Source organism: Malassezia globosa (assembly GCF_000181695.2).
Source record: "Malassezia globosa CBS 7966 chromosome Unknown mgl_sf_7.1, whole genome shotgun sequence".
Classification (NCBI taxonomy): Eukaryota; Fungi; Basidiomycota; class Malasseziomycetes; order Malasseziales; family Malasseziaceae; genus Malassezia; species Malassezia globosa.
In genome coordinates this window covers 53,785-79,016 of record NW_001849865.1, presented here as the reverse complement: position 1 = coordinate 79,016, position 25,232 = coordinate 53,785, and the positions used below count along the sequence as shown (strand labels likewise).

Here is a 25,232-nt window from a genome sequence, read left to right as displayed (position 1 = left end):
GGAGAAATCGCCCTGTTTATGAAGGCGTTACCATACAAGTTTAATGGGTCAGACATTATAGGCATTGTTTTTTTTGGCATTGCTTTGTTTTCATTCTTACTTTTTCTCACGCTCAGTGTGGTACGCTTTTTGGTATGGCCGCAGGTTCTGTCGATTCTGCTACATTCGCCTCAGTCGGAGTTCTTCGGCGCTCTATCGATGGGCTTAAGCACTCTACTGAATTTTTGTGCACTGCATTTTGTGTCCGGCAGATCAGGCAGTTTCCGATTCTTCGTGTGGGCGCTTTGGTGGGTAAATGTGGCGGTGTCTGTTCTCTTTTGTTGCGGCATCATGTTTCTCAAGTCAACCAGGCATTCTCAGTCACTAGGAACTATCACAGGCATTTGGCTGTTACCGATCATTGCTGTCATTGTGGCGGGCGGATCCGGCTCAATTATCTCAGAATCTTTACCCGCAAAGCACGCCAAAATAACAATTGTTCTTTCCTACATGCTTTTAGGCGGCGGTTTGTGCGTGACTTTTTTTGGGATGACTCTATACTATGCCCGTCTCGCTTTCCACAAGGTCCCTGCCGCAAGCCTCATTATCACCGTCTTTATTCCTCTAGGACCATGCGCCCAGACAGCATTTGCCTTTCTTCGCCTCTCGACAGCTATCTCTGAGCTGTATTCTGATTTTGGTCAGCCGCTGATCGGGAGTCGTCTTTTGTCGCCAGAGGATACTAGGATCATGAATCTTGCGATCCAAGGTTGTTCCATTCTGATGGCCGTTGGATTTTGGGGCCTTAGTTTTTTCTGGCTTTCACTGGGCCTGAGCATCTGGATCGACACATGGATTGTCACTAAGCTCAAATTCAATCCTGGATGGTGGGGTGCTGTTTTTCCTCTGGGCATTTATGCACTGTCAACGATTGAAATGGGGACAGCATTCGACTCTGGCGCTTTTAAGAAGTTGAGCATCGTATTTGGCTTGTGCGCAATTTTAGTTTGGCTGTTGATGGCATCTTTGACGTTGTACAATGTTGCACGTGGAAAAGTGTACGTTTGCAAAATGTCCGGTTGATCCGTTCCAACTAACCCACAAAACAGATGTTATTGCCCAACCCTAGGGCAAGTCACAGATCCTCCTGACAAGGTCGAACTCAAGCGCCGATACGACTTTGTGCCGCGAAGAAAAGCACCACGTCTATGGCGTTGGATTAGCCCGGCTTTCAACTCGAAGTCGGAACAGAATTCTCATGATGTGTAGCAGTTTGGCTGTGCAATGACTGAGCAAACTTTATTGCGCGTTGCGCCATGCTTCGACACGGTTTTGTCCGTCGCAAACATGGATATCGTGAACGAATCATCGTCCTCTTTCCACATGGATGTAGCGTCTATCAGCTCTGACTGGGAGTAAGGGAGAAGTGTAGGCGTGCCACAACTGTCGTCGGGGCCAAGCTCGATCGCACGACTCGATGACAGCTGCATCTCTTTGGACGCTGGCCAATTGGTGGATGCCTCCGGTGCCTCCGAATCAAGTTCAATTGAGGGCGAAAGTCCCGGATGAGTTTTGTCTTGGTTGTTCATGACACTGTATCGTCAGCACACGGATATGCGTGTCGTTTTGTGGTGTCCACATACATCTGAGGGAATCCACTTGGCTGACCGGGTGTGTGCTTCTTAGATGTGACTGAATGTTCATCCAAGATTTGATCTAAACGTTTTTGCAGCCCAGAGCATCGTCGCTCTAACGCCTCGATATAATTTTTGGTCGCATCATCTGCCGACAAAAGTCTCACACACTCGACCCTGGCTTTTCGACAGCTCGTGCATTGAGGCCAGCTTTCGTCGCAGCGGGATTTCAACGAGCGACAGCGCTGACATGCGACATGAGCCCGGCGCCTTGGGCTCGGACTTGCTGAGCTGCGATGCGTACTTCGCGCTGGCGTTGGAGTAGTGGGGGCGGAGCTGTGCGAAGGAGGAAGAGGTAGACCGGCTGAGCGCGCCGGTCGAGAGTATGTGATAGGCTCATCAGGTATGGTTATACCCACATGCAATGGCGAAGGTGTGCTTCGTCTGCGTCGCTGTACGCCTGTATTATCAGAGTACTTTGCCATGGAATTATTTAGGTTTCACCGTTTTCTTTTTGGGGTTAGGGTTCAAGGATATCGCGCAACTTTGTTTAGGGATCTGCTTAAAATAAGATCATCTTTTCAACCATATAAGCCATGCATGCGTGCGGGTGACTTGCATAATCGCATGGTTTGAGTTGCAGGTATTTTTGTGATTTATGTGTCATAACCCGTATCATTAGTGAATGAAATATGACACAAAATAAGCAGCTGAAAATGAAGACCAAATTTTGGACGAATGGACTGATCGAGCCACAAGCTACATGTAACGACTGTAGCCAACTTCTTTCGCGTCGGGACCACGCACGCTTGAACGTTTCTCTGTAACACCCACACTACGACATGATTATACAAAGATTTCGGACGTTCGCGGGCATATCTAGGAATTTCGACCTACAGCTGGTATATGAATTCATACAATGTCCCAATGTACCAGCAGACAGCAGCTGTGTTCTAGCTGCAAATCCTAAGCATGTCAGGCAGAAAAAGCTGATTCAAATGACCAGTCTAAAATGATAATGGAGAAATGAGGTTGAAAAAATCTTTCCCTAACATACAGAACCATAACCATGAGGGGCAGCTGCTGCTAAGAGGTAAGGCATTGGGCAATCAAATGAGGTCAGCCACATTCATTGGCATCTCCTCCACCTGGGTGTTGTAGAATTGCTCAATGTCGCGCATCATGCGGACATCGTCATGCGTCACAAAGTTGATCGCAACACCCTTACGACCGAAACGACCACCACGACCAATACGGTGGATGTAGTTCTCTCGGTTGGTCGGGAGATCGTAGTTGATAACAAGAGAAACTTGCTGGACATCGATACCACGAGCCAACAGATCCGTGGTGATCAGCACACGCGACGAGCCAGAGCGGAACTCGCGCATAATTACCTCACGCTGTTGCTGATCCATATCACCGTGCATTGCCGACACAGTGAACTCCATAGCATGGAGCTGCTCTGTCAGCCAGTCGACCTTACGACGTGTGTTGCAGAAAATCACAGCCTGTGTGATCGTGACAGTTTCATACAAGTCTGTCAAAGTCTCAAACTTCCACTCTTCTTTCTCAACAGCAATGTAGAACTGCTTAATACCTTCGAGCGTGAGCTCATCACGCTTGACGAGAATACGGACAGGATCACGCATAAACTTCTTCGTGACGGCCAACACGTCCTCTGGCATCGTAGCGGACAGCAAGACAACCTGGGTGTCCTGGGGCAGGAGCTGGAACACCTCGTACATCTGGTCCTTGAAGCCACGCGAGAGCATTTCATCTGCTTCATCAAGACAGAACATCTTGAGGTGATCGGTCCGGAAGGCACGACGATTGATCATATCGTACACACGACCTGGTGTACCGACAACAACCTGAGCACCATCGCTGAGGCGTGCCATGTCTTCACGGACATTCGTACCACCAATACAGGCATGGCATTGGATGTTCATGTAGTCACCCAGGGCAACAACGACATTCTGAATCTGCTGAGCAAGTTCACGAGTGGGGGCCAGAACAAGCGCTTGAACAGCCTTCAAGTTCGGGTCGATACGCTGCAAAATGGCAACCGAGAACGTAGCAGTCTTACCCGTACCAGACTGGGCCTGCGCAATAACATCGTGACCCTTGATCACTGGAACGATAGCGCGGGCCTGAATAGCAGAGGGGCGTTCGAAACTTGAATGTCAGTAAAACAATTCTTCTAATATGTCCTCCCAAAGGACAAGCACCTACCCGTAAGCGAAGACACCACGCAGGAGCTCTGGCGAAAGACCCATGTTGTCGAAGTTGTCGTACACCTCTTCCCAGTTTGACTGGATTTCACCATCGGTGAGTTGCATGTCGGTGGCGGCAGGAGTGTCCTCAGGCCTGCATGCCAGGTTAGCTCAACGTCACTCCTGTTACACACGTACATAGACATTTTCAGGAGTAGAAAACGTTTTGGTTTGTTCTTTCGAACAGGGGACGCAAGTTACTGAATTCAGAGATGAAGGTGCTTTTTTCTTCTAAATGCACCTCGACACAAGGAATGTGTGAGATGAGAGAAGATTATGACTTGGTTACGGCCACTTAAGTGAAAACTTCTGTCTACTGTACAAAAAAAAAAAATCTCAATTTTCACCTCGATTATGCAATTCCTTGGCCCGTTGGATCGGCGAAACTAGAAATGACCAACGAACTACCTCCACAACCCACGAACCCACGCATACTAATGGCTATCACGTGATCGAGTTGTGCACCTCACATTTAGTATGGTGTTGCGCTTTGATTTATTCAATGAGGAGCAGAGCTGGTGAGTTGATGCCAGAGTCGTGTCAGACCATCTATAAGACAATCGGGCGGCGGCAACAATAACGAACATATACAATAGGGATGTAAACAGAAAGTGTGAACTCCTATTCATCATCGTTCCAGCCATGCATGCGCGAATGTTGCGCACGCCGAGATCCACGACCACGGATTCGTAGCCCCCCATGTGACTCCGGTGATGCCGAACGTTCGCGACTTTGCTGTCCTTCATATGGATTCGGATCGTGATCTGTATTCCAGTCACGATCATACCGGCCGCTAATTCGATCGCGCAACGACAGTGGTGTATAGTCTTCCTCTTCCTTCAACGACTCTGCAGTCGTCCCTTTGTCGAATAGTTCGCGCCGCTCGCGTCTTGAGCTTCGGCCACGCGGCTGAGACGATGAGGCATCGCCTACGTCTAATAGTCGTGTGACGATGTCCTTGCCAGCCCCACGGCCGTGTTGCTTGTACCAGTTACTGCGAGATGCTGATCGGGGCGATTTTGTATCATGATTTTGCAGAGCAAATCGAAGCCAGAGACTTTGTCGAAGCTGCCTTACTCTTAGGTGATCTTGGGAAAAGATCCGTCGTTCGGCCTCTTCAAGCTCCATATCACGATAAATCTCGGGCACAGGCTCAGCTGCATCGTCTAGCCGTGCCCGCTCTTCCTCAAGCTTCGAGATTAGATGAGGGATTTCCTGAGCAGCCTGCTGCTCCATGGTGTTGTAAAGTTTGTGGGGAAAGGCCATGACAAGTCGCGGGCGCAACAGCATAGATTCTGAGTCAAGTGAGCCGGACTCAGATGGTATAAGAGCATCCTCGACGGCCTCATAGCACAAATGTCGTAGCCCTTCCACCGCACGTTCGTATGAATTGAAGACAATGACACAGCGAGTGTCATTGATCCATTCGATCCCTTTCGCATGTGCGCCTGAGTAAGCAACAAACGCCATCAGCCGCGACGTAGAGAGTTGCGTGATGGGCCCACCCTCTAGGTGCAAGGCATCGAAGCGAATTGAATCACCATGTTCCAAGGTCGGCATCGCCGGTGCGGCGCCTGGCTCTGGCGCTTGTTTGGTAGGAGCCTCTGGAAGCTCTTCCGACTCTTTTGGGCCGTTTGATTCCTGCAACTCGTCAGGAATATTGTAAAGTATGCGCCTATTGATGTGTTCGGCATCTGCATGTCTATCGCCTGATGCTATTACATCCATATGTTCGTCCTGCATCTGGAGGTCAAACAGCGAAGACGGCGTGTTTCTTGGCAGAAACCGTGGTGAATGATGTGTCGCAGCATTGTGCAACAGTCCTGGCAGGACAGATGCTTACTAAAAGCGATGGCCAACATGTTAGAAGCATGTCGCGCTGCATTACGATACGAGACACTGCATTCACACAGAGGGAGGGTATCCTGTGAACAACAGTGTGTGCTCACCTAGTGGGGCGACATTGATACAATGAGTCGGCGCCAAAGAATACCGCATCGGTCGCTGGGTGATCAGGGAGAGATAGACGATATCGAACATGGCATCAAGAGGTCGAATACCGGGAGCTCATTCTTTTCACAGCCGGCCGACTCATCTTTCAGTGCGTTTGAGGGCCGAAGCTAGTGCGTATAAGTCTACAAACAAAGAACTGACACATATTAATGTTTTATCTAGCCGCTTCAAAGATGTCAGTGGTGATATGCGCCATAAGTATGAGGACTCGGGACCTTCTTCGTACACTGCCACAGAGCACAACATCCGTGGCGATACGGCAGAGCTTGCTGATTGTGCTATGAACGAAGACAGTGATACAAGTGCAATATCTGAACGAACCATCGGGCGCCAAATCAATTCTTCAGCCTTTCGTTGGAATGACCCGCATACGCTGGTGTCGGAAATGGAAGACACTGCAAATGAGCATACGCCACTGTGGCCAGATCGGACGCATTCTTACGACACAATCACAGAGCCGCGCAAGGAAGTTTCGACAGGCCAAGAAGCTATCGAGGCTGTGAACCACCGGTGGATCGCATTGCGGTCGCGCATGAACGTGCTCAAAGACAAGACCGTGTCAGCCTGGGATAGGCCATGGAAGTGGCTCCAAACGCTTGGCAGCATGACGCCGAAAGACTGGGAGAAGGCTCTTACTGAGCCAGTGCGCCTCATTCCAGCTGTGATCTTGGGACTGTTTCTCAATATCCTAGATGGTGTATCGTACGGAATGATCACATTTCCTACCACCATGCCAATCTTTGCGAATTTCGGTGGCGATGGTGTTTCGATGTTTTTTGTAACTTGTATTATATCTCAACTAATCTATACTCTGGGTGGCTCCATTTTCAAAGGAGGTAATGGCAGCATGATGATTGAGGTGGTGCCGTTTTACCATATTCTTGTGAAAGATATTGTGCGTGTGGTGGGCGAAGATAATGGCGCGGCAATAGTCCCGACCACGATGGTTGCCTTTGCACTCTCATCCATTCTCACTGGTTTGCTGTTCTTACTTCTGGGCGTCTTCCGTCTTGGAGTGCTAATTAGTTACTTCCCTCGCCACATCCTAGTAGGTTGCATTGGTGGGGTTGGTGTCTTTTTGATGGAGACAGGTTTTTCTGTCTCGGCGCGCATTGAATCGGAGGGTGGCTTCAAGTACAACTGGGATACAATCCGACAGCTGACAGTCAACATTGAAACGATTCTGCAATGGCTATTTCCCCTTGGCCAGGCCGTGTTGTTGAACGTGATTGCCTCACGATGCAAACATCCATTGCTCATTCCAGCATACTTTTTGTCGGTCTTTGTTCTGTTTTATTTCACGACGCTTGTAGTCTTGCGTATGGACATGTCTGACTTATGGAGCCGTGGTTGGGTCTTCGATATTCAAGAAGCAGCGCATGCGCCCTTCTACCGTTTTTACACGTACTTTGACTTTGGACAGACGAGCTGGAAAGCTATTTGGGCATCAATGCCGACACAAATGGCCCTCGTTTTTTTCGGTATTTTGCATGTGCCGTTGAACGTACCGGCGCTCGGTGTGAGTGTGGGTGAGGACAACGTCGATACAGACCGCGAACTCGTGGCACATGGCATTTCGAATATGACCGCCGGCTTTCTCGGGACGGTTCCGAACTACCTTTGCTACGTAAACTCTGTCCTGTTCTACCGTGTCGGGGGAGGCTCGCGACTCAGTGGCTTGATGCTCGCTGGAGCAACCCTGGTGATTCTGCTTATGGGCCCAAGTCTCATTGGCTACCTCCCGATCATGGTTGTTGGTGCACTGATTTTCGTGCTGGGACTCGACTTGTTCCGTGAGGCTGTATGGGACACGTGGAATCGTGCGAGTCGACTCGAGTACCTCACGATTCTGGTCATCATTGTGGTGATGACACTCTCGGACTTTGTGGTTGGCTGCTTGGCCGGTATTTGCCTGGCATGTGTTTTCTTCGTGATGCAAACGTCGCGACGAAATGCGGTACGGACCGTGTTCTCTGGACGTGCAGCCCGAAGCACGGTTCGTCGGCAGCTCACGCAGCGGCGGTTTCTAGACGATGTCAGCAATCAGACACAGGTTTTAAAACTGCAAGGATCGTTGTTTTTTGGCACAATCAATTCTATCGAGACACTAGTTCGCAAGATGCTTGACTTGGCCGATTGGCAACACTATCCGATAAGCTTTCTTATCATGGACTTGGGTCTGGTGCATTCCATGGATTTTTCGGCGGTTGAGGCCATGACAAGAATTCACCGCATGCTCATGATGCACGGTGTGCATTTGGTATTTTGTGGTTTGAGTTTGGAGGGGGATGTGGCATCTGCCTTGCAGAGTGTAGATCTATGGGCTGACGAAGCGAAGCAGGTGGACGTGTTTGCCTCTTTGAACGAGGCTCTCGAGTGGACAGAAAATGAGTATTTGCGCGGCTTGTATTCGTCGAATTTGACGGCGGCGACACACCTGAGGCAGGCCACTATGTCAGGCCCCAGCGCCCTTCGACTCCCTAACGTACAGCGCAAACCGACCATTGAGCTGGATGACACAGTGCAGGATTCACCACGCTATCAACATCTACACGAGGCGGCCGAACGTGTCACACAGGACATACAAGCGCACATCAAGACCGGGTCCGCACACAAGGTCACTGATGCATGATGAACCGCATGATGACCATGCCCCGGTTTACCGGCTTGTTGCCAGTGCTTGCAGGCGACGCTAGGGCCATACATGGAGCACGATGACAACGATTCACTTTTCCAGCTCCTCAGTGAGGAACTGGAAGAGGTCAGCATTCCCAAAGATACGATTGTGTGGGACGCAGGTGAACGGCCTGATGCACTTTACTTTATCGAGTCTGGCATCCTCATGGCGCGGTATGTATTTTCGCAGAACGAGTACGAAATCAACGAGGCCATGCTTGCTGGCACCATAGCTGGTGAACTCACATTTCTGGCCAAGCAGCCACGGAACACGACGGTGACAGCTGAGATGGACACAAAAGTCTGGCGCCTCGATGAGCATTCCATGACCAAAATCGCACAGAAAGATACCCAAGCATACGGCAAGCTGGTTCAGCTGCTTCTCCGTGTCACAGCCGACGAACAAGATTGCCTCATGTCATACCTTGTCGCGCGGCTCAACTGACATTCCTTTCCATACGAGTCTACCAGTCATCGCCTTCATTCTCATCGTCTTGGTCCACGGCTGAAAAGGCGAGCGTTTCAACGCCACCTTCGCCCTTGACTTCGTTCTCGAAGAGAGTATTGATTTGGCGAAGCGAGCCTGGCTCAATGGTTCCCACAATTTCCCAGACATCTGACCAGTCTTCTTCTTCCACTTTGGCGAACAGTGAAACCACTTTGTCTTTCAGGCGCTTGCCTTCTTTGGCCGACATAGTTGCACTAATGCGCATGTGTGCACGCTCCAAGGGAATAATGGATTTGGACTGTAGTAACTTAATGACCTCAAGAGCCTGGATCTTGGCCGCTTTGTGTGGCTTCACACTGAAGTGCGCATCCTTCATAGCCTTTTCAATCATACCGACCGTGTAGGGTTTTTGGCTCTTGGGTTCCACACACTTTTGCGCAACAATTGTGGCAATCTCGATCCACAAGTTCGAAAACTCATGACTCCGCTCCTTTTCTCCCACCTGTAGTTCACCCTTTTTGAGGATCTCTAGTAACACTTTGTTCACATCAGTCGTACCAAAGGCCTTTTGAAGATCGTCGTTAGATGCCACCTGGCCCTTCGACACGTTCAGAAACACTGACTCGATCTGGATGACTTCATCTAGATCTTTTTCGACTCCCTCCCGCCATTCACGCACTTTGTTTTTATAGCAGGCAATTTCAAAGCGCTTGCCGCCTCGCCGAAGACGAATTAATGATACATTCGTGAGTCTGCGCGCGATGTCAGTTAGGCGGCATCATACATACTTGAAATTATTCGATGCTGTGAGAAAAACGTTAGTATGAATGTTTCGAAGGAGAGATCGTTACGTACGAAGATTGATCCTGTGAAATGTTAGCTAGCATGTTCGAGACGTACGGCATTGTTGTTCAAAAGGTAAGGCTGAGTCGATCAGGTCTCGGGAAAAATGTCAGCAGTCGAAAATTTGGCCGGGCGTGGGGTCTCGTCGTGAAATTGTGGCCGAATTTTACGCCCCACAAGGGATGATCAAAACGCTCCAGCTACAGATTTTTCTTTGGACTTATGTATACACCCGAAGTAGCTCGATACAGTGCTGCCATCAAGCATAGCTTTGCATATGAAACTGCTTTAAAGCGCTGGCCCATCATATTGACACAAGCCGTAGATGGCCTGTACCGTAAGTGCCATGAACTCATGGAACAAGGATTGTTCGATGCGACCCAACAGGCTGAAGCCAAAGATATCATAGGAAACATCTCAAAACTCAAGTATGAGATGACGCATGATCGAGCATTGTCACCTTTAGGCGTGACCGCATCTAATGCTTCCAGAATTGGCTCGTTTTTTGCTCCATCTACGGAGCCATACGATGATCTAATTGAGCGTACCAAGCCCACCTGGTACAAATCAGATTGGCTTTTCACTGAATGCTACTTGTATCGACGGCTAAGGCATATTTTTGAAAGGTCAGCAAAATGGAGAGACTTTGATCCATTTTTGGAGCTCAAGAACAATGCATTTCGTGCATCTGGTCTGGGTATATATGCATGTGCGGTGTGGATGCATGAGCTTCTTTCGCAGTCTCAAACGCATGCCGCCTCCAGCCATGAAACACAAGCGACGTTCAATGACCTCATCTATTCATCTCTCTGGGGCAACGCAACAGATCTGAGCCTTTTGCTCCAGGTCGACAAAGAGGAGCTTCAGAAGCTTCAAGTGGATTCGGAGCACGAACGAAACCGCAAGCTCCAGCATGTGCTTGTAAACGACGTGGATGCTGTATGGCGCAAGCTCCGCAGTGTCCGCCATGGCCGTGTTGATATGGTCTTGGACAATGCCGGCTTCGAGCTTGTTACAGACTTTATGCTGGCCGAGTTTTTGCTCACACTTCGAGGTCCCATTCCGTCTGCGTCTGAAGAGCGTGCTAACGACATCGAAGGACGCATCTACCGTATACAACGACGCATTACTGAGACTTGCCAACAACAAAACTTGCCAAAAAAGCCTCGACTTTTAGTCGTGTCGAAGCTACAGCCGCCATCTGCTCTTATGGCTGCTTATGATCGCACCGGACAGCGTCATTTTGGCGAAAACTATGTGCAAGAGCTGATCGAAAAAGCTAGAGTTCTTCCTGATGATATACAGTGGCACTTTATCGGCGGTCTTCAAAGCAACAAAGCAAAGCTTCTAGCAGCCGTGCCCAACTTATATGCTGTGCAATCAGTCGACTCGGAGAAGCTTGCTTTGGGGTTGGAAAAAACGCTAGCCAAGCCAGAACATGCGTCGCTTCGAAAAGCGCCTCTTTATGTATATATCCAAGTCAATACCAGTGGCGAGGCAGGGAAGAGCGGTGTACCTGCCATGGACGCACCCTGGGATGGAAATTCTAGCAATAAGCCACCACTTCTTTCGTTGGCGCAGACCATCATGCTAGCTTGTCCCCACATGCGCTTCTCTGGTCTTATGACAATTGGCGCATTGACCAATAGCCAGTCTGTGCAGGGTCATGAAGAGCGTGAGAATCCTGATTTCTTGGCACTTGTTAAGTCCCGAAAATACCTTGCGCAGGCACTTGAACAGGACTCTGAGTTCCAAGCCAAGCTATCGAACACGTCGTTTTGGGCACCGCAAGGCAATCTCCAAAATGTATATGGAACACTGCGTGAACATGACTTGGAGCTCAGCATGGGTATGTCGGCAGATATGTCGTCGGCCATTGCTATGGGAAGCACCTGTGTGCGTATTGGAAATGACAGTTTCGGTGCACGCACGACGAATAGTGAAGCAGCATCCGTGCGTGAGGCCGAGCTGGATGCATGCACAGACGTTCCTCTGATCAAGGAGGTCGTATTCCACACGAAAAACATGCCTTGGTTTGTAAGCGTACGTATGCGCATTATAAGTTGAGCTATGACTGACTGACCTACTTTACAGGATGCGTGTGTGCCTGATGTGTGGCGTATGCTTGACCAACTGTCGCAACCCAGCTTTTTTGCTGACGCGCCTTCATTTCCATCACTGGAGCCTGTTCATGCAATGGCGCAGCGATGGCACATGTACTTTTCTTCCGGTCAATTCCGTCTCGCTATGCCACATGATGCACCTCTTGGTGCGAGTGTGAATGATTTGAGCGACTACTGGACGTGGCCCGATAGCTATGGACTACTGCCGGAACGTGCGCCTAATCTGCATCGTGAACTCCAAGCATCTGACTTAGTGATCTTCAAAGGCGACCTGAACTATCGTAAACTGACCCAAGACGCCCAATGGCCGCCGACGACGCCGTTCATTCGAGCCTTAGGGCCGTTGGCAGGCACGACGAATGTTGTGGCACTTCGCACATGCAAAGCTGAGGTGTGTGTGGGTCTGAAAGAAGGCCAAGCAACGGAATTGGATGCATGCGATTCTTCATGGCGCACCAACGGTCGCTGGGCAGGTACGTATGAGTATCCGGCACACAGTCGGCTTTCGAGGGGGGAGGTCCGTCTGATCACTCACACCATTGGAACAGTCATTCAGTGGGCCGATGCACGTCTTCAACGTAGTGCGTAAATAACATGCACGGTCACGTGTGTTGAGAGTCTATCTCCACCGGGGAGAGGGTGGGGACGGCATGGGCAAGATTGCGTAGATAGGTGCGTTATCTATTCAAAAAGCCCCGAATTGTTAGTGGGGTCGAATTTCCCTTACCAAACTACTTCGTGCACCTCTCCTCCTGGACAGATAGGAGGATCGCAAAGAAGCGTTACAGACCATTTTCTCGAACCAACTGCGTTCTAGACACAACCAGTACCGGGGCACGAAGCGAACGTGTGCTCCACCATTATTATCGAAGTAAAGAGCCGACCATTCTGTCACCTGAATTGTTCTAATATGGCCCCGGTAACTAGCGGAAATGCGAATCACGGACTGACCGAATCAATCTCGGCCGTGGATCCGACAGCTGTCCGTCATGAGAATCAGCAAAGCATTCAAGTTGCTTCTGATCGTTTGACGTACACGCCCGAGTTCATTCATGCCCGATACGAATACCAGAACACGCACGTCGAGCGAACGCGTGGCGCCGATGGTAAGGAAGAGCTCATTGCGAAGCCATTCAAGCAAGAATTTGAGTTCCGCACGTCTCGTTCTGTTCCTCGCACGGGTCTTATGCTTGTGGGATTGGGCGGTAACAACGGTACTACGATCTCCGCCACTGTGCTTGCGAACCGCCACCAAATTCAGTGGCACAACAAGGAAGGTCTTCAGACACCCAACTATTACGGATCGCTTGTGCGAGCGTCAACTGTACGTCTCGGCAGTGATGCTCAGTCTGGAAAGGATGTCTGGGTGCCTTTCAGCCAGATGCTTCCTATGGTGCATCCGAATGACTTGGTCCTTGGTGGCTGGGACATAAGCAGTGCTCCTCTTGACAAGGCTATGGAACGTGCTAAAGTACTTGACTATGACTTGCAGCGCCAACTTGCCCCACACATGGCCGAGATCAAGCCACTTCCGTCCGTTTACTACCCAGACTTCATTGCGTCCAACCAAGAAGACCGTGCTGACAATGTTATCCCGGGCCACGACAAGCAGGCCCATGTTGAGCAGTTGCGCCAAGACATTCGTAGTTTTAAACAAAAACATGGTTTGGAGCAAGTTATTGTGGTTTGGACTGCAAACACGGAGCGCTACTCGGACATTATCCCTGGCGTGAACGACACGGCCGACAACCTGCTTCGTGCCGTGCAGTCGAGTCACGAAGAAGTTTCGCCATCTACGATCTTCGCGGTCGCTTGTATTCTTGAAAATACGCCTTACATTAATGGCGCACCACAAAACACTTTCGTACCGGGAGCAATTGAGCTAGCTGAGCGACACAAGGCATTTATCGGCGGCGATGATCTCAAGACTGGCCAGACGAAAGTTAAGAGTGTCTTGGCCGAGTATCTTGTGAACGCTGGTATCAAGCCGTTGTCGATTGCAAGCTACAACCATTTAGGCAACAATGATGGCTACAATCTCAGTTCACAGCGTCAATTCCGCAGCAAGGAAATCAGCAAGAGCAGTGTCGTTGATGACTGTTGCGAAGCCAATTCCCTGTTGTACAGTCCAGCTCCGACTGGCAAAGATGCAAGCGGAAATGCGCCTGCAAAGGGGGAGCGTCCCGACCACTGTATTGTCATAAAGTATATGCCAGCTGTGGGCGATCAGAAGGTGGCTATGGATGACTACACTAGTGAGTTGTGCATGGGAGGTCGGAACCGGCTCTATGTGACGAACCTGTGTGAGGATTCACTGTTAGCTAGTCCATTGCTTCTGGACCTGGCTATCCTGGCCGAGCTCATGACACGTATTTCGTACCGCGACCCAGGTGCGGACGAATCTTCTTGGCAGTCTATGTACTCGATTCTCAGTCTGCTGAGCTACAGTCTAAAGGCGCCACTCGTCAAGCCACGAACAGACGTTGTGAACAGTCTGAATCGGCAACGCGCAGCTGTGACCAACTTCCTTCGTGCTTGCCTTGCACTTGCGCCTGAGAGTGACATGCTTCTTGAGACTCGCTTGTGGTGAATGCTCGTGAGCAGCAGCGGCTTCATGTAACAGGATGACTACGACCTTTTGATGTCGCCGCTCTTGCCTCTTCCCTTTCTCGTCCGTAGTAATCGGCCATTTTTATTTCGTTGGCCCTGCGATGCTCTTTCGCATGTGGACCACTTTGTGTGAATTAAAGCTTTTGAATTTTTTTTGAAAAAACTCGTAGCTACTAGATTGCGAGAATAAAAGGTTTGATCGTGTCTTTGTAGCTACGCCCGCCAGCACGCGGACAGGGCATGCTCCTTAAACCAACCACTGCCTTTTTCTTCATATTCAGCCTTGCTTACAGAAGAGGAGCGGAAGTCCTCGTTCTGCTCTGTAACCCATTGACGCATTCCTCGCCAAGGATCGAAACGCGCATTCTTCGCCCGACGCACAGATAATGGCGCATGTGGCGGTAAATAGGATTGCAGGGTTGAGGAGAGACGTGCATCAAAGCCTGGCAGGGACGAATAGCGTCCGGTCACAAGCACGTTGCGAATCATGCGATCACGGATGTTCTGGTCGACAGAGAACAGTACATGGCGGCTTAATTCTCCCACACCTGCTTGGTCCACGCCTGCAATGATAGGCTGCCAAGAAATCTCTGGCACGCGAATTCGTTCCACATTCATGTGCACTTGATGGAACTGAACAGGATCGTCGGGATCCCAGCGTGGTTCTTGTCCACGAAGGAATGTGTAGGTGAGGCGGGTCTTTCGGGCCTGAATTGCCTCGTACGTACTTTCCTCGGTGAATTCATCATCAAATTCCAAAAGCTTCCGCTCTAGTTCGGCTAGCGTCTCTTGATCTTGTGCCTCTTCTTCCTCATTCGTAGCATCGTTGATCGCCCGATACACAGACCAATCGTTGTCATCTGCGCCGAATGTATCCTCATCATCTCCACGCTTTCGTCGGCGCTGTGAGCCTGACGATGCACTCTCATGCTCGCTTGCTAGCGCAGTTATGCTTCGCATGCGTTGTTGTGCCGCTGCACTCTTCCGGTTCGGAAGCATCTCACGAAGGCGCTTGCGTTCGTCGATACGTGCGATAGAATCGCGATGCTGCGTGCGAATTTTGTGCAGCCACGCTTGCGGATCGTCCGTGCGCTCCTTCGTTTCGCGAGCTTCTTCTTCAGCTTGAAGCCGCTTTTCTTCTTCTTTTTCTGCCCGTGCGCGGAGACGAGCTTCATGCCCTGCTTTGAGGAGACGCTGACGCCGCTTCTCCTTGATGCCTTCCTCATCGAGCTCAGCATCAGGCACATCAACAAGAGGAAACTCGGGCTCTTTTTTCTCTTCCTCGAATTCTTCGCCTTGCTCTTCAGCTCGGTGTTTCCGGACCGACGTATCGAGTCGTTTCAGAAGTTTTTCAAACTCATGCTCCGTTTCAAAGCCTTCGCTTTCTAGACGCGCTTGGTATGCTTCTGGTGACTCTTTCTCTTTCCATTCACTCAATAGGGTATAATATCTGAGATCGTTCTCGTTTCGTTGTGCTTTCTCTTGCCTCATTAATTTTGTTTGCTCTAGCAAGCGTTTTCCAGCTGCTCGCTTCCGCTCTGCAATCTTATCGAGTTCTTCCTGAGTCTTTTCTTTCCGCTCCGGACCTGAATATGGCAGTTGCACGACTCGGTCCACCCTGGCAAGTGTATCGGGATCGTGCATAGCTCGAAGGTCTGCATCATAATCAGAAGATGTGTAGCAGAGCTCTTCCAGCATGCACTGCACCTCATACGGTGTCATGCGTTGTGGGCAATTGGGATATTTCAGTTGCATGAGGCGCAACAAAAAGTCAGTCGCAGGTATGCCGCCCCAAGACAATCGCTTTGCATTGTCTAAAAAGCCGCGGCCATTCACTAAGGGGATGACAGTTGTTGTGGTGCGGCCAGAGGACACGATGAGGCCGTTGTCACGAATATGATTGGCATAGGCTGAGAAAAGGGCGTCCAATCCATAATTCACCGATTGTACGCGGTATGCCTCAAACAATAGCTCATTCATCTCTAAAAGGTTAGCTCACGGACATAAGTACGCACGAGATCGACTGTAGTCTGGATTACAAAGTGTTTCGGTCATCAAGATTGGATGATCTACGCACTCTGTGTCAATGCCGAGCTTCGCGAAGGTATTGTCAAGCATGTATTCCTGTCATAAGTATTGTGCTCGACTCAAACATGTACACACATACCATGGTATCAAATCCACATACGACATCTCCGTCGAAGGGACTTTTGATGTTTGCACGCGCCTGCGCATCGACATAGCAGTTATTACCGCACAGCACTACATTTGCCCCACGTTTCCGATCACGGAACCGCGATACAATGTTTTCACACGTGTACGCAGGATCATCTGAGTCGCTAGTAGAGAATCCAGCTCGTAATTCTGACGAGCCTATCAAAATATGTTGGTCATCGACAGGGGCAATGGACGACATTGTCCGGACTTACCGTGGTCAATGAGGAGAGGAGCATGTTGTGCCCAATGATTTGTTTCACGATACTTGCTCGGTGGCGCGACTCGCCGAGCCAAAGGCCAGTCTGTTACTCTTAAAGCAGGCTCAAACGTCATCGTCTCGCTCGTGCCAACAGTTCTCGATGCGCGCGTGACACTTCACGTCGCGCTCGGTCTGCCCTCAATGAACGACTAGCGTCGTGTGGTGCAGAATAGGCTGGAGATCTACACAAGACCCACGTGGATGTCGGCCGAAGGATCTCCCCAAATTTTGTGTGTGTCCGAAAAAAGTTGCCTTCGCGGCCCATCAATTTTGGTGGCTGAGTCTGGTGTGTCAACGAAAGCTTGATATGACTAGTAGCACCAAAATCTAGTCTGTTAGAACTGCGATTGGTTCTTTCCGTGCGCCCCCACACGTCCTTTTTACAAACCCATAAGCAGCAGGATTGCACACCCCAACGCCGAAGAATCGGTCTCTGTTCCATCTTGTCAACTTAGGCGAAGTAGGAGTTCGCTTTACCATCGACATGGAAAAAGAGTCATGGGATGGCGGCTTTCGACGTCGCCTCCCTGCGTATGATGCTGGTGTTGGTGGTGCATCTTCGCCGGCTGGACATATGCATCAGCCAGGCAAGCCCATAGGGTTCTTGGCGGCTCGCAACACGCCATATGCTAAAAAGGTCTTATCGAAACGGCTTCTCTTGTTTACACTCTTCGGATTGCCTTTGATTATTATATTCAACCTATTTTTGATTTGCATTCCGATCTTATGGGGCGTTGCAAACCACACATTGGCCGTGTCTGTAATGCACATATATGCAGCGAATATCACACAACCCTCGGACCAAGGCTTTGTCCTTACCATGGAGGGCCAAGTGAAGAAGGCGGGTGTGTTTCCGGCGCAGCTTTATTTCCGTGAGCCGGTATATGTGACGTGGAATACTGTGCCCACGACGGATCAACCGATGCGTGAGCTGACTTTGGGTCACTTTCCCCTTGAGAGAATTGGTGTGGCAGCTGGTCACGGACGTCTCAAACAGCTCACAATGTTCAACATTACGGACTTGGCCGGCTTTACTGAATTTACCAAGTACATGATCGGAACGAAGGAATTTACCTGGCGGTTGACATGTAACAATGTACATATTGAGGCTTTTAATTTCCTGCCGACGTTCAAAAACCTCAAACTCACAAAGGATGTGATATTCAATGGTATGGACAATTTCGAGAATGTCAAAATTATCGATTTCAAGCTGCCAGGTGCAGATCCGCAAGGAGGCATTACATTTGAAGCGCTTACTCAATTGGAGAATCCTTCTCCATTTGGTATCCAGCTTGGCATCTTGAACCTTGATTTGTTTGCGTATGATCAGTTGCTTGGTCCTGGCATGTCTTCCATGTTAAATGTCACACCTGGAGTCAATTACGTCACTCTACGTGGTCGATTGCTTCCTCAAACGAACAACCAATCTGCTCTGAGTATTCTCGGTAATATATTCACCCAGTATATCAACTACGAAATTACGCCCACTGTTGCAGTGGGTAGAAATGTGACTTTACCGGATGGAAATGGCGCTTCATGGCTGGCAGAGGGCATCAAAGTGCTTCGAATCAATGTGCCGTTCCAGGCGCCCGAGCCGATACATCCAATCAAGAGCATCCTGATAAAGAGATTCAATCTTACGTATGGCCCACATTCAAATGCGTACGGCCCTGATGCTTCCTCCGACGCTTTAAGCGCGGAGCTTGCTTTGCCGTTTGGCTTCCCTCTGCGTGTTATTTCAACAACGAATGAAATCACCATTGTCGACGAAAAAAACAATAAACCTATCACTACCGTGAATGGAGTCAAGTCACCAGCTGAGACTGATCTGAACGTGGTTTCTACGGACCAGACTGAGGGGACTATTTACCTCACTCTCAATCCGAGTTCAATGTCCTTGCCAGAGCAAAGTGATGAGGCTCGTCGAGAGTTTGAAATGTTCCAGAAAGAGTTCACGTTTACGAAGGAAGATATAAAGCTTTTTAACGGCTCTTCAAGGTCGCTTTCAGAAACGCCGGTTGGAACGGTGCTTCTAAATGGAATCAAGTTTTCCGTGGAAAGCGGTCTGCTTGGTCTCCAAGGCTTGAACCAATACCCGACGCTTATTCTTGGGGTCGATGTAGTTGGAGGTACTCGTGCCAACATCAATCTCAATGTGAATACGTCGATCTATAATCCATCAAATGTGAACCTAGGTGTTGGTGATACTACATTGCTTATGGTCTATGAGATTGTTGTGGGTTCTGTGACTATTCCAAACATGAGGCTGAACATCGGAAACAATACGTTGCAGGCAATGTCAAAGTTCAATCCTAATGCTGGTCCGCAAGGTTTAGACATGTTGAATCGCTACATTTCTGGCTTGGATACACACCTCAATATCAGTGGCTATGAAGATTCAACACACATTGCGTCATTGAAGCCAGCTTTTTCGGCCGTTCGCGTCAATACAACTTTGCCTGGACTGAAAACGAAGCTAGTTCAAAGTGCCTCGCTCAAAGTACTTGAGTCAACCGGAATAACGGACGATGTGGCACAAACGCAAGTGTCTTTGGACAATCCATTTACTTCTCCCATCAGTATTACTCATATTGTGTCGAATGTAACTTCTCATGGTCTTTTCCTCGCTTCTCTCGACACGGACACGCAATACGACGCGTCTGGGAAAGGCATTTCCAAGTCGCCTCTGATGAACCTGCACATCAACTTGTTCCCGCCTGACCTGTTTGCTCTTGTGCGTCGTTATGCATTAAATGCCGGCGAAAGCGTTGAACAACTTGATGGGATCATGAAAATCGGCGGTTATACGTACTCTGAAACTACAGATGCAAATACGCAGCCCACAGGAAGTTCAGGAAACCAGCGCCGGTATATCGAGGACAAAGAAACGGGGCCTGAAACACTTGAGGAGAGAGAGCGAGCCCTTGTCAAGCGCAAACAAAACATGTACACAAACTTCAACATTGCGAACTTTGTGGATAAGGCTTTCACGAAAGCAGCTGTTGATCTTGATATCGTTTCGACAGCAAGTATTGGCGACTATGAGACTAAGCTCTCGTTTGTGCAGTCGGATGTCAAATTGGAAACCGATGACTCATTGCATCTTCTTCTTCCCGTGCTTGCTAAGCCCATTGTCCAAAAAATTGTCGATGGAGCTGTTCTTGTGGTTAAGCGTGTGACGATTTTGAATCCACAGCAGAAGTCATTCATAACGCGTTTGATTGGCTCGATCACAAACTCAGGGCCTTTCGATGCAACAATTTCGTTTCCTGATGGACTACAGGTGTCATGGAATAACAAAGTTCTGGGTCAGATCAAGATGCCTGACATAAAGCTTGAAGCCGACGAGGGTGCTCAACTGAATTTATCCGCTGACTTCGCTGTTGCTGATGTTGATGCCTTAACAGAGTTTACTAAATTTTTGGTAACGGAACCCAGCTTTATTTGGACGATTCAGGGCCAGAATCTCGCCATCACAGCACTTGGTATCACTGTAAAAGGTGTATCAATTTCAAAAAATGTCATTTTAACTGGCCTGAATGGTCTGAAAAATGACGTCAAAGTACTTGACTATGATCTTCCTTCAAACGATCCTGCTGGTGGCATTCATCTGATGGCGCAGTCGCAGGTTGTGAATCCTGCGCAAGTGGGTATTGAGCTGTCCAGGTTCGGAATCAGTATTTGGAGCAATGGGACAAACTTAGGTCCAGCTTACGCTCAACGCCAGTTCACTTTGGCGCCACTTTCTGAAACGTATCTACCGCTCGAGGGTCGCTTGGTGCATCAGTCAAGTGATAAGGATCTAAAGGTGTTATCACAAATCTTTACTGATGTCGTGCATGGCAAGGAAGTACCCGTCGAGATTCACGGCGAATATGCTGGCCCTTCTGATGTAACCTGGCTGAACGCAGGTATCAAGGCTCTCAAGGTATCAGCAGTGCTTCCTGCCAAGCATTTCAATGTTATCAAAGGCATCGATATCAATCAAATGACGCTAATGTTTACAAAGCAGTCTGCTTGGGCCCCCTTAGCAAGTACAAACAATACAGTGGCTCCCTTCTATTTGCCTTTCGGTTTCCCTATCGACATCAACCGTGCAGGCGGTAGATTTATTGAGCAGTACCAAGGCGCCGACAACGCAGCGCTGAATGTTCCATACTCCCCGGCATATACCCAGGTTCAAGCTCGAATCATGACGCTACAATTCAAGAACGTGAAATTCGCAGCCTTTTCAAACGGACACGGTAAATTTTCTCAATTCATTGCAGACGCCACAAAGCAATCTTGCGTCAAGTTTGTTCTGCACGGCGCAGCCAATGCGAAGGCTGAAACTGCTGCCGGCTACGTGACTGTGTCAGACATTCCATTTCATGTCTCCACGTCTCTCTTAGGTCTTCAGAACCTGAATGCTCGCCCCGCATATGTTGAGGACCTTGATGTGGCTCATGGGTATCCTAAGTACTTGCTGGTTACGATCAATGCATTCCTTTACAACCCGTCTCATCTTACCGTTGGTACAGGCGATGTGAGCTTTAACCTGTTTTTCCAAAACCATTTGATTGGTTCGGCTAACATCAATGATCTTGTAATTCATCCAGGCTTGAACAAAGTGCCGACAAATGTACATTACTCGCCACAGGGTGCAGCAAATACTCGTGCGGGACAAACTATGCTAGAAAACTATGTGCAGGGAATTTCGTCGACCACTTACATTCGCGGTTCTAAAGGCACTACGGATATTGCCTCCCTAAAACAGGCTTTGTCAGGTATTGAGCTCAGAGTAACGATTCCGCCATTGAAGAAACTCCTGATCACCGAAGATCAACTGGTGATTCCAAAAGACATTGCTCAGACATCCATCGCACAAGCAAAGTTCCAGTTGGCCAATCCGTTTACTGCTAGTATTAATCTGCTCAAAGTCAAAGCCAAAGCCTCATATAAAGGCATATACTTGGGAGTCATTGATGCCGACCTGCACAAGAATCCGATCCGAGCACCTGGGCATAAAACTATCACTTCTCGTATGCTTCCTCTTAAGATGGACCTTGAGCCAAAACACTTGATTCGATTTATTGAACAAGCCGCATCTGATACCGGCACCGACTTAGGTCCGCTGACCTCCGAATTTAACAAAGTGATGGCGATGCGAAGTACCAAGACGACCATTCAGCCTTATCCTGACTCGAACCCACCGAACTGTCACTCCGGTCGTCAGTTTGATGTCTTCGGAGCTGTATTCAGCCTTTTGAAAGGACTCAAAGTCACGCTTGACATTCAATCAACTGTAAAACTTGATGATTATCAAACAAATCTGAACTTCAAGCAGGAGCCAGTTCCAACAGATACGGACGATACAGCCTTGTATTTGATCGGGCCTGTAGGTGCTCCAATCGTGCAGAACATTGTCGATCAAGCGCAGCTCACATTCAAGGCTGCGACAGCAAGCAGGCTCACGAACGATGGTTTCCATGTGGCCCTAGACGGTTCACTTGTCAACACTGGGCCCTTCGATGCAGTGATCGAATTCCCCGAAGGCGTTTCTGTGGATTGGAATGGCAAGGACATAGCCAAAGTGTACCTCCCACCAGTTTGTGCCTATGCAAATGAAGGTGTCCCGAACTACAAAACACAAGGAGAATTGAAAATTACCGATCAGTCTGGGTTTACTGAATTTACCAAGTATATTCTGCACAATAAGCAGTTCAAGTGGACAATTCACACGAACAAGCTACGTGTACGTGCTCTGAATATTGTGTTCAGTGATGTAAAAATTTCGAAAGACGTTTCCTTTGATGCATTCAACAATCTTCCTGGGGTGGCTATTACGTCTTTTGACATCCCAGGTGAGACAAGCAATGCCCTCAAAATTGTCACAGGCACAACAATTCCATCTCCTGCCAGTCTTTCAATCGATCTCGAGACTGCTAACTTCAAGATTTTCTTCATGAATCGTTACCAGGGACCGATCCACGCTTCTAATCTTTTCTTGAAAGGTCATGCGACCACCTCGGCTCAGCTGAATGGATTTATAACTCATAAAAGCGGCAGCACCGATACCAATGTGACTGGTGAACTGTTTTCAGGCTACCTTCAGGCAAAAAACCAGACACTTAGCATCCAAGGCGATTCAGTTGTTACAAAGGAAAACGGTAACAAGCCCGTGACATGGCTTAGCAATGCCTTCAAGACTCTGACACTCAAAGTTATTCTTCCCGGCAAGATTTATGACATCGTCAAGTCTGTCAAGATTATTGATTTGTTCGTTACTATGATGAATCAAAGAGATACTTGGGCTCCTCTCACTGGCTCCAATCTCACACTTGCTACATTTGCAAATCCCTTCCATTTCACGCTCAAACCATTAAAAGCAGGGTTCTCCTCCGTTCTTGTGTACAACAACAAGGACGCAGCGATTTTGCAAGTGTCTTTGACGAGGGCTAGTGCAGGAACATCTCATGGACCTCAAGAGATACAACCGCTGGCTCTTTCCTTCAATAATCGACGTCTACAAGCACAGGATCATGATGCATTTGCATCTATGTTATCGGCTATTATTCTAACTTCACGTGTTGATTTTATATTCAAGGGATCTGTCAACATTGTTGCGCAGATGGTCATTGGTGACATTCCGATTAATGGAATTCCATTCAAAAACATTCACTCGAGTTTAGCTGGTTTCGATGATCTGACAGGTTTCTTGAAGCTAAAGAGGGTTTATCCAGAATCATCGACGCCTCAGTATCTGGATAATCGCCTCTTTTGTACGGTATTCAATCCTAGCAACATCACTATCAAGACGACTGGCCTTTCTTTACCACTGTTTTACAAAGGAACGTACTTCGGCCGCGCTCTTCTTAATGATAAGACTCTAATACCTGGCGAGAGCAATATTGATGCCATTGCTCGGTATCAGCCGAATATTGCTAATGACACAGTCGCGCTCGAAGTTATTCAAAAGTACCTGGAGCCTGTCGAGCATCAGCCTGAAGAAATTCCTTACAACTTTTCTGTGAATATCCATGGCATCTCGAATGCAAATCCCCCACTTTCTCCATTCGCTTCATTCAACCCTGGCCTTGAGAGGTTGACAGTAGACACCTCGGTCTCCGGCATCGGTACCAGAGCGTTGGAGCTCGTCGATGCCTACATTGACATTCTTAAGTTGTTCGCTGGTCCAGGGTTTAGACCTTTCGTTCCCCTTCTGCTCCACTTCAAGGACGATCTTCCTATGCCGCTACAATTTTACAGCATTTTGGATGAGTCTTACATTGCAGACGAATCTCATGACCAGCTACCTTTGATCATGTTCGACACCAAAAATCTCAAAGATTGTTACATTCCTGCAGCAAAAGCTCCTAAAGTTGACCCGGGCAGAAAGATTTGCGGATTTTTCAGTAATTCTCTTTTGGCGCGCGGTCTTCTTAATTCACTTGAAGTGATCGGCAAAAAAATTGAAACCTTCAACCAGCTAGTGGCTCAGATCGGTGGAAAGAATGGCTTTACTCTCCCTGCAGTCAAATTTAATGAATACTATGTGCCAATCACAATTGTATTGTCGATTGGTGACACAGTATTGTTTAACATCACGACAGCTACAGAGTTGATCGATCATATTGGTGACGCTTTCAAGAAACTGAACAAAGGCCAAAAAGGACAAGTAGCTCAAGGTATGAAAGGCCTCGATCTTGATCAGATTGGAAAACTGGTGGAGAATGGCTTCAAGGATATGGTTTGTATTCTTGAGGAATTTCTTCCTCTTGACTTTTTGGATCTTGCTGGGTGCAAGAAAAAATCTACGAGTAGCTCTTCGAGCTCTTCGGGTTCTGTCTCCAAGACATTTATTGGCAGTCAAAGTGGTTCTAACTCGGGTTCTTACCCTGGCAGAAGCAGTAAAGCTCAAGCATCACCAAGCAATGCAGCGAGTACGGCGGGACCCTCATCCGGCGCAGGCAACAATAATAAGAACACGAATGCCAACACCAACAGGAACAAAAACAACAACGACAATAACAGCAACAACAGCAACAATAACAATAATGATAATAACAGCGACCGTGCAGGCGGTTCAGGTGCCCAGACCTCGAGTAAAAGTCACAATGGCGGTCTCTTTGGTGGTCTATTTGGTTGATTGCAAAATCTCTCCCCGCTGAGACCCAG

The 25,232-nt window shown here is 48.7% G+C and overlaps 10 protein-coding genes across 10 annotated transcripts; 5 read left to right on the top strand and 5 right to left on the bottom strand.

The window, feature by feature from the left end:
* Positions 1-330: 330 nt before the first annotated feature.
* On the top strand, positions 331-1,062 carry MGL_2810 (uncharacterized protein; the record flags this gene model as incomplete). The annotated part of the gene is made up of 1 exon (XM_001729772.1): positions 331-1,062. One exon carries the CDS (start codon positions 331-333, stop codon positions 1,060-1,062), a length of 732 nt encoding a protein of 243 aa, XP_001729824.1.
* A 1,660-nt stretch (positions 1,063-2,722) lies between these two features.
* Positions 2,723-4,032, bottom strand: MGL_2809 (uncharacterized protein; the record flags this gene model as incomplete). The annotated part of the gene is made up of 3 exons (XM_001729771.1): positions 2,723-3,788; positions 3,846-3,980; positions 4,025-4,032. The coding sequence occupies 3 exons, from the start codon at positions 4,030-4,032 to the stop codon at positions 2,723-2,725; spliced, it is 1,209 nt and encodes a 402-aa protein (XP_001729823.1).
* A 475-nt stretch (positions 4,033-4,507) lies between these two features.
* Positions 4,508-5,629, bottom strand: MGL_2808 (uncharacterized protein; the record flags this gene model as incomplete). Its single annotated transcript, XM_001729770.1, has 1 exon — positions 4,508-5,629. The coding sequence occupies one exon, from the start codon at positions 5,627-5,629 to the stop codon at positions 4,508-4,510; it is 1,122 nt and encodes a 373-aa protein (XP_001729822.1).
* A 550-nt stretch (positions 5,630-6,179) lies between these two features.
* On the top strand, positions 6,180-8,531 carry MGL_2807 (uncharacterized protein; the record flags this gene model as incomplete). The annotated part of the gene is made up of 1 exon (XM_001729769.1): positions 6,180-8,531. The coding sequence occupies one exon, from the start codon at positions 6,180-6,182 to the stop codon at positions 8,529-8,531; it is 2,352 nt and encodes a 783-aa protein (XP_001729821.1).
* A 508-nt stretch (positions 8,532-9,039) lies between these two features.
* Positions 9,040-9,928, bottom strand: MGL_2806 (uncharacterized protein; the record flags this gene model as incomplete). The annotated part of the gene is made up of 2 exons (XM_001729768.1): positions 9,040-9,775; positions 9,879-9,928. The coding sequence occupies 2 exons, from the start codon at positions 9,926-9,928 to the stop codon at positions 9,040-9,042; spliced, it is 786 nt and encodes a 261-aa protein (XP_001729820.1).
* Positions 9,929-10,220: 292 nt separating this feature from the next.
* MGL_2805 (uncharacterized protein) lies at positions 10,221-12,578 on the top strand (the record flags this gene model as incomplete). The annotated part of the gene is made up of 2 exons (XM_001729767.1): positions 10,221-11,909; positions 11,961-12,578. 2 exons carry the CDS (start codon positions 10,221-10,223, stop codon positions 12,576-12,578), a joined length of 2,307 nt encoding a protein of 768 aa, XP_001729819.1.
* Positions 12,579-12,899: 321 nt separating this feature from the next.
* MGL_2804 (uncharacterized protein) lies at positions 12,900-14,579 on the top strand (the record flags this gene model as incomplete). Its single annotated transcript, XM_001729766.1, has 1 exon — positions 12,900-14,579. The coding sequence occupies one exon, from the start codon at positions 12,900-12,902 to the stop codon at positions 14,577-14,579; it is 1,680 nt and encodes a 559-aa protein (XP_001729818.1).
* Positions 14,580-14,812: 233 nt separating this feature from the next.
* MGL_2803 (uncharacterized protein) lies at positions 14,813-16,579 on the bottom strand (the record flags this gene model as incomplete). Its single annotated transcript, XM_001729765.1, has 1 exon — positions 14,813-16,579. One exon carries the CDS (start codon positions 16,577-16,579, stop codon positions 14,813-14,815), a length of 1,767 nt encoding a protein of 588 aa, XP_001729817.1.
* Positions 16,580-16,581: 2 nt separating this feature from the next.
* MGL_2802 (uncharacterized protein) lies at positions 16,582-17,015 on the bottom strand (the record flags this gene model as incomplete). Its single annotated transcript, XM_001729764.1, has 2 exons — positions 16,582-16,629; positions 16,767-17,015. The coding sequence occupies 2 exons, from the start codon at positions 17,013-17,015 to the stop codon at positions 16,582-16,584; spliced, it is 297 nt and encodes a 98-aa protein (XP_001729816.1).
* Positions 17,016-17,559: 544 nt separating this feature from the next.
* MGL_2801 (uncharacterized protein) lies at positions 17,560-25,203 on the top strand (the record flags this gene model as incomplete). The annotated part of the gene is made up of 1 exon (XM_001729763.1): positions 17,560-25,203. The coding sequence occupies one exon, from the start codon at positions 17,560-17,562 to the stop codon at positions 25,201-25,203; it is 7,644 nt and encodes a 2,547-aa protein (XP_001729815.1).
* Positions 25,204-25,232: the final 29 nt, after the last annotated feature.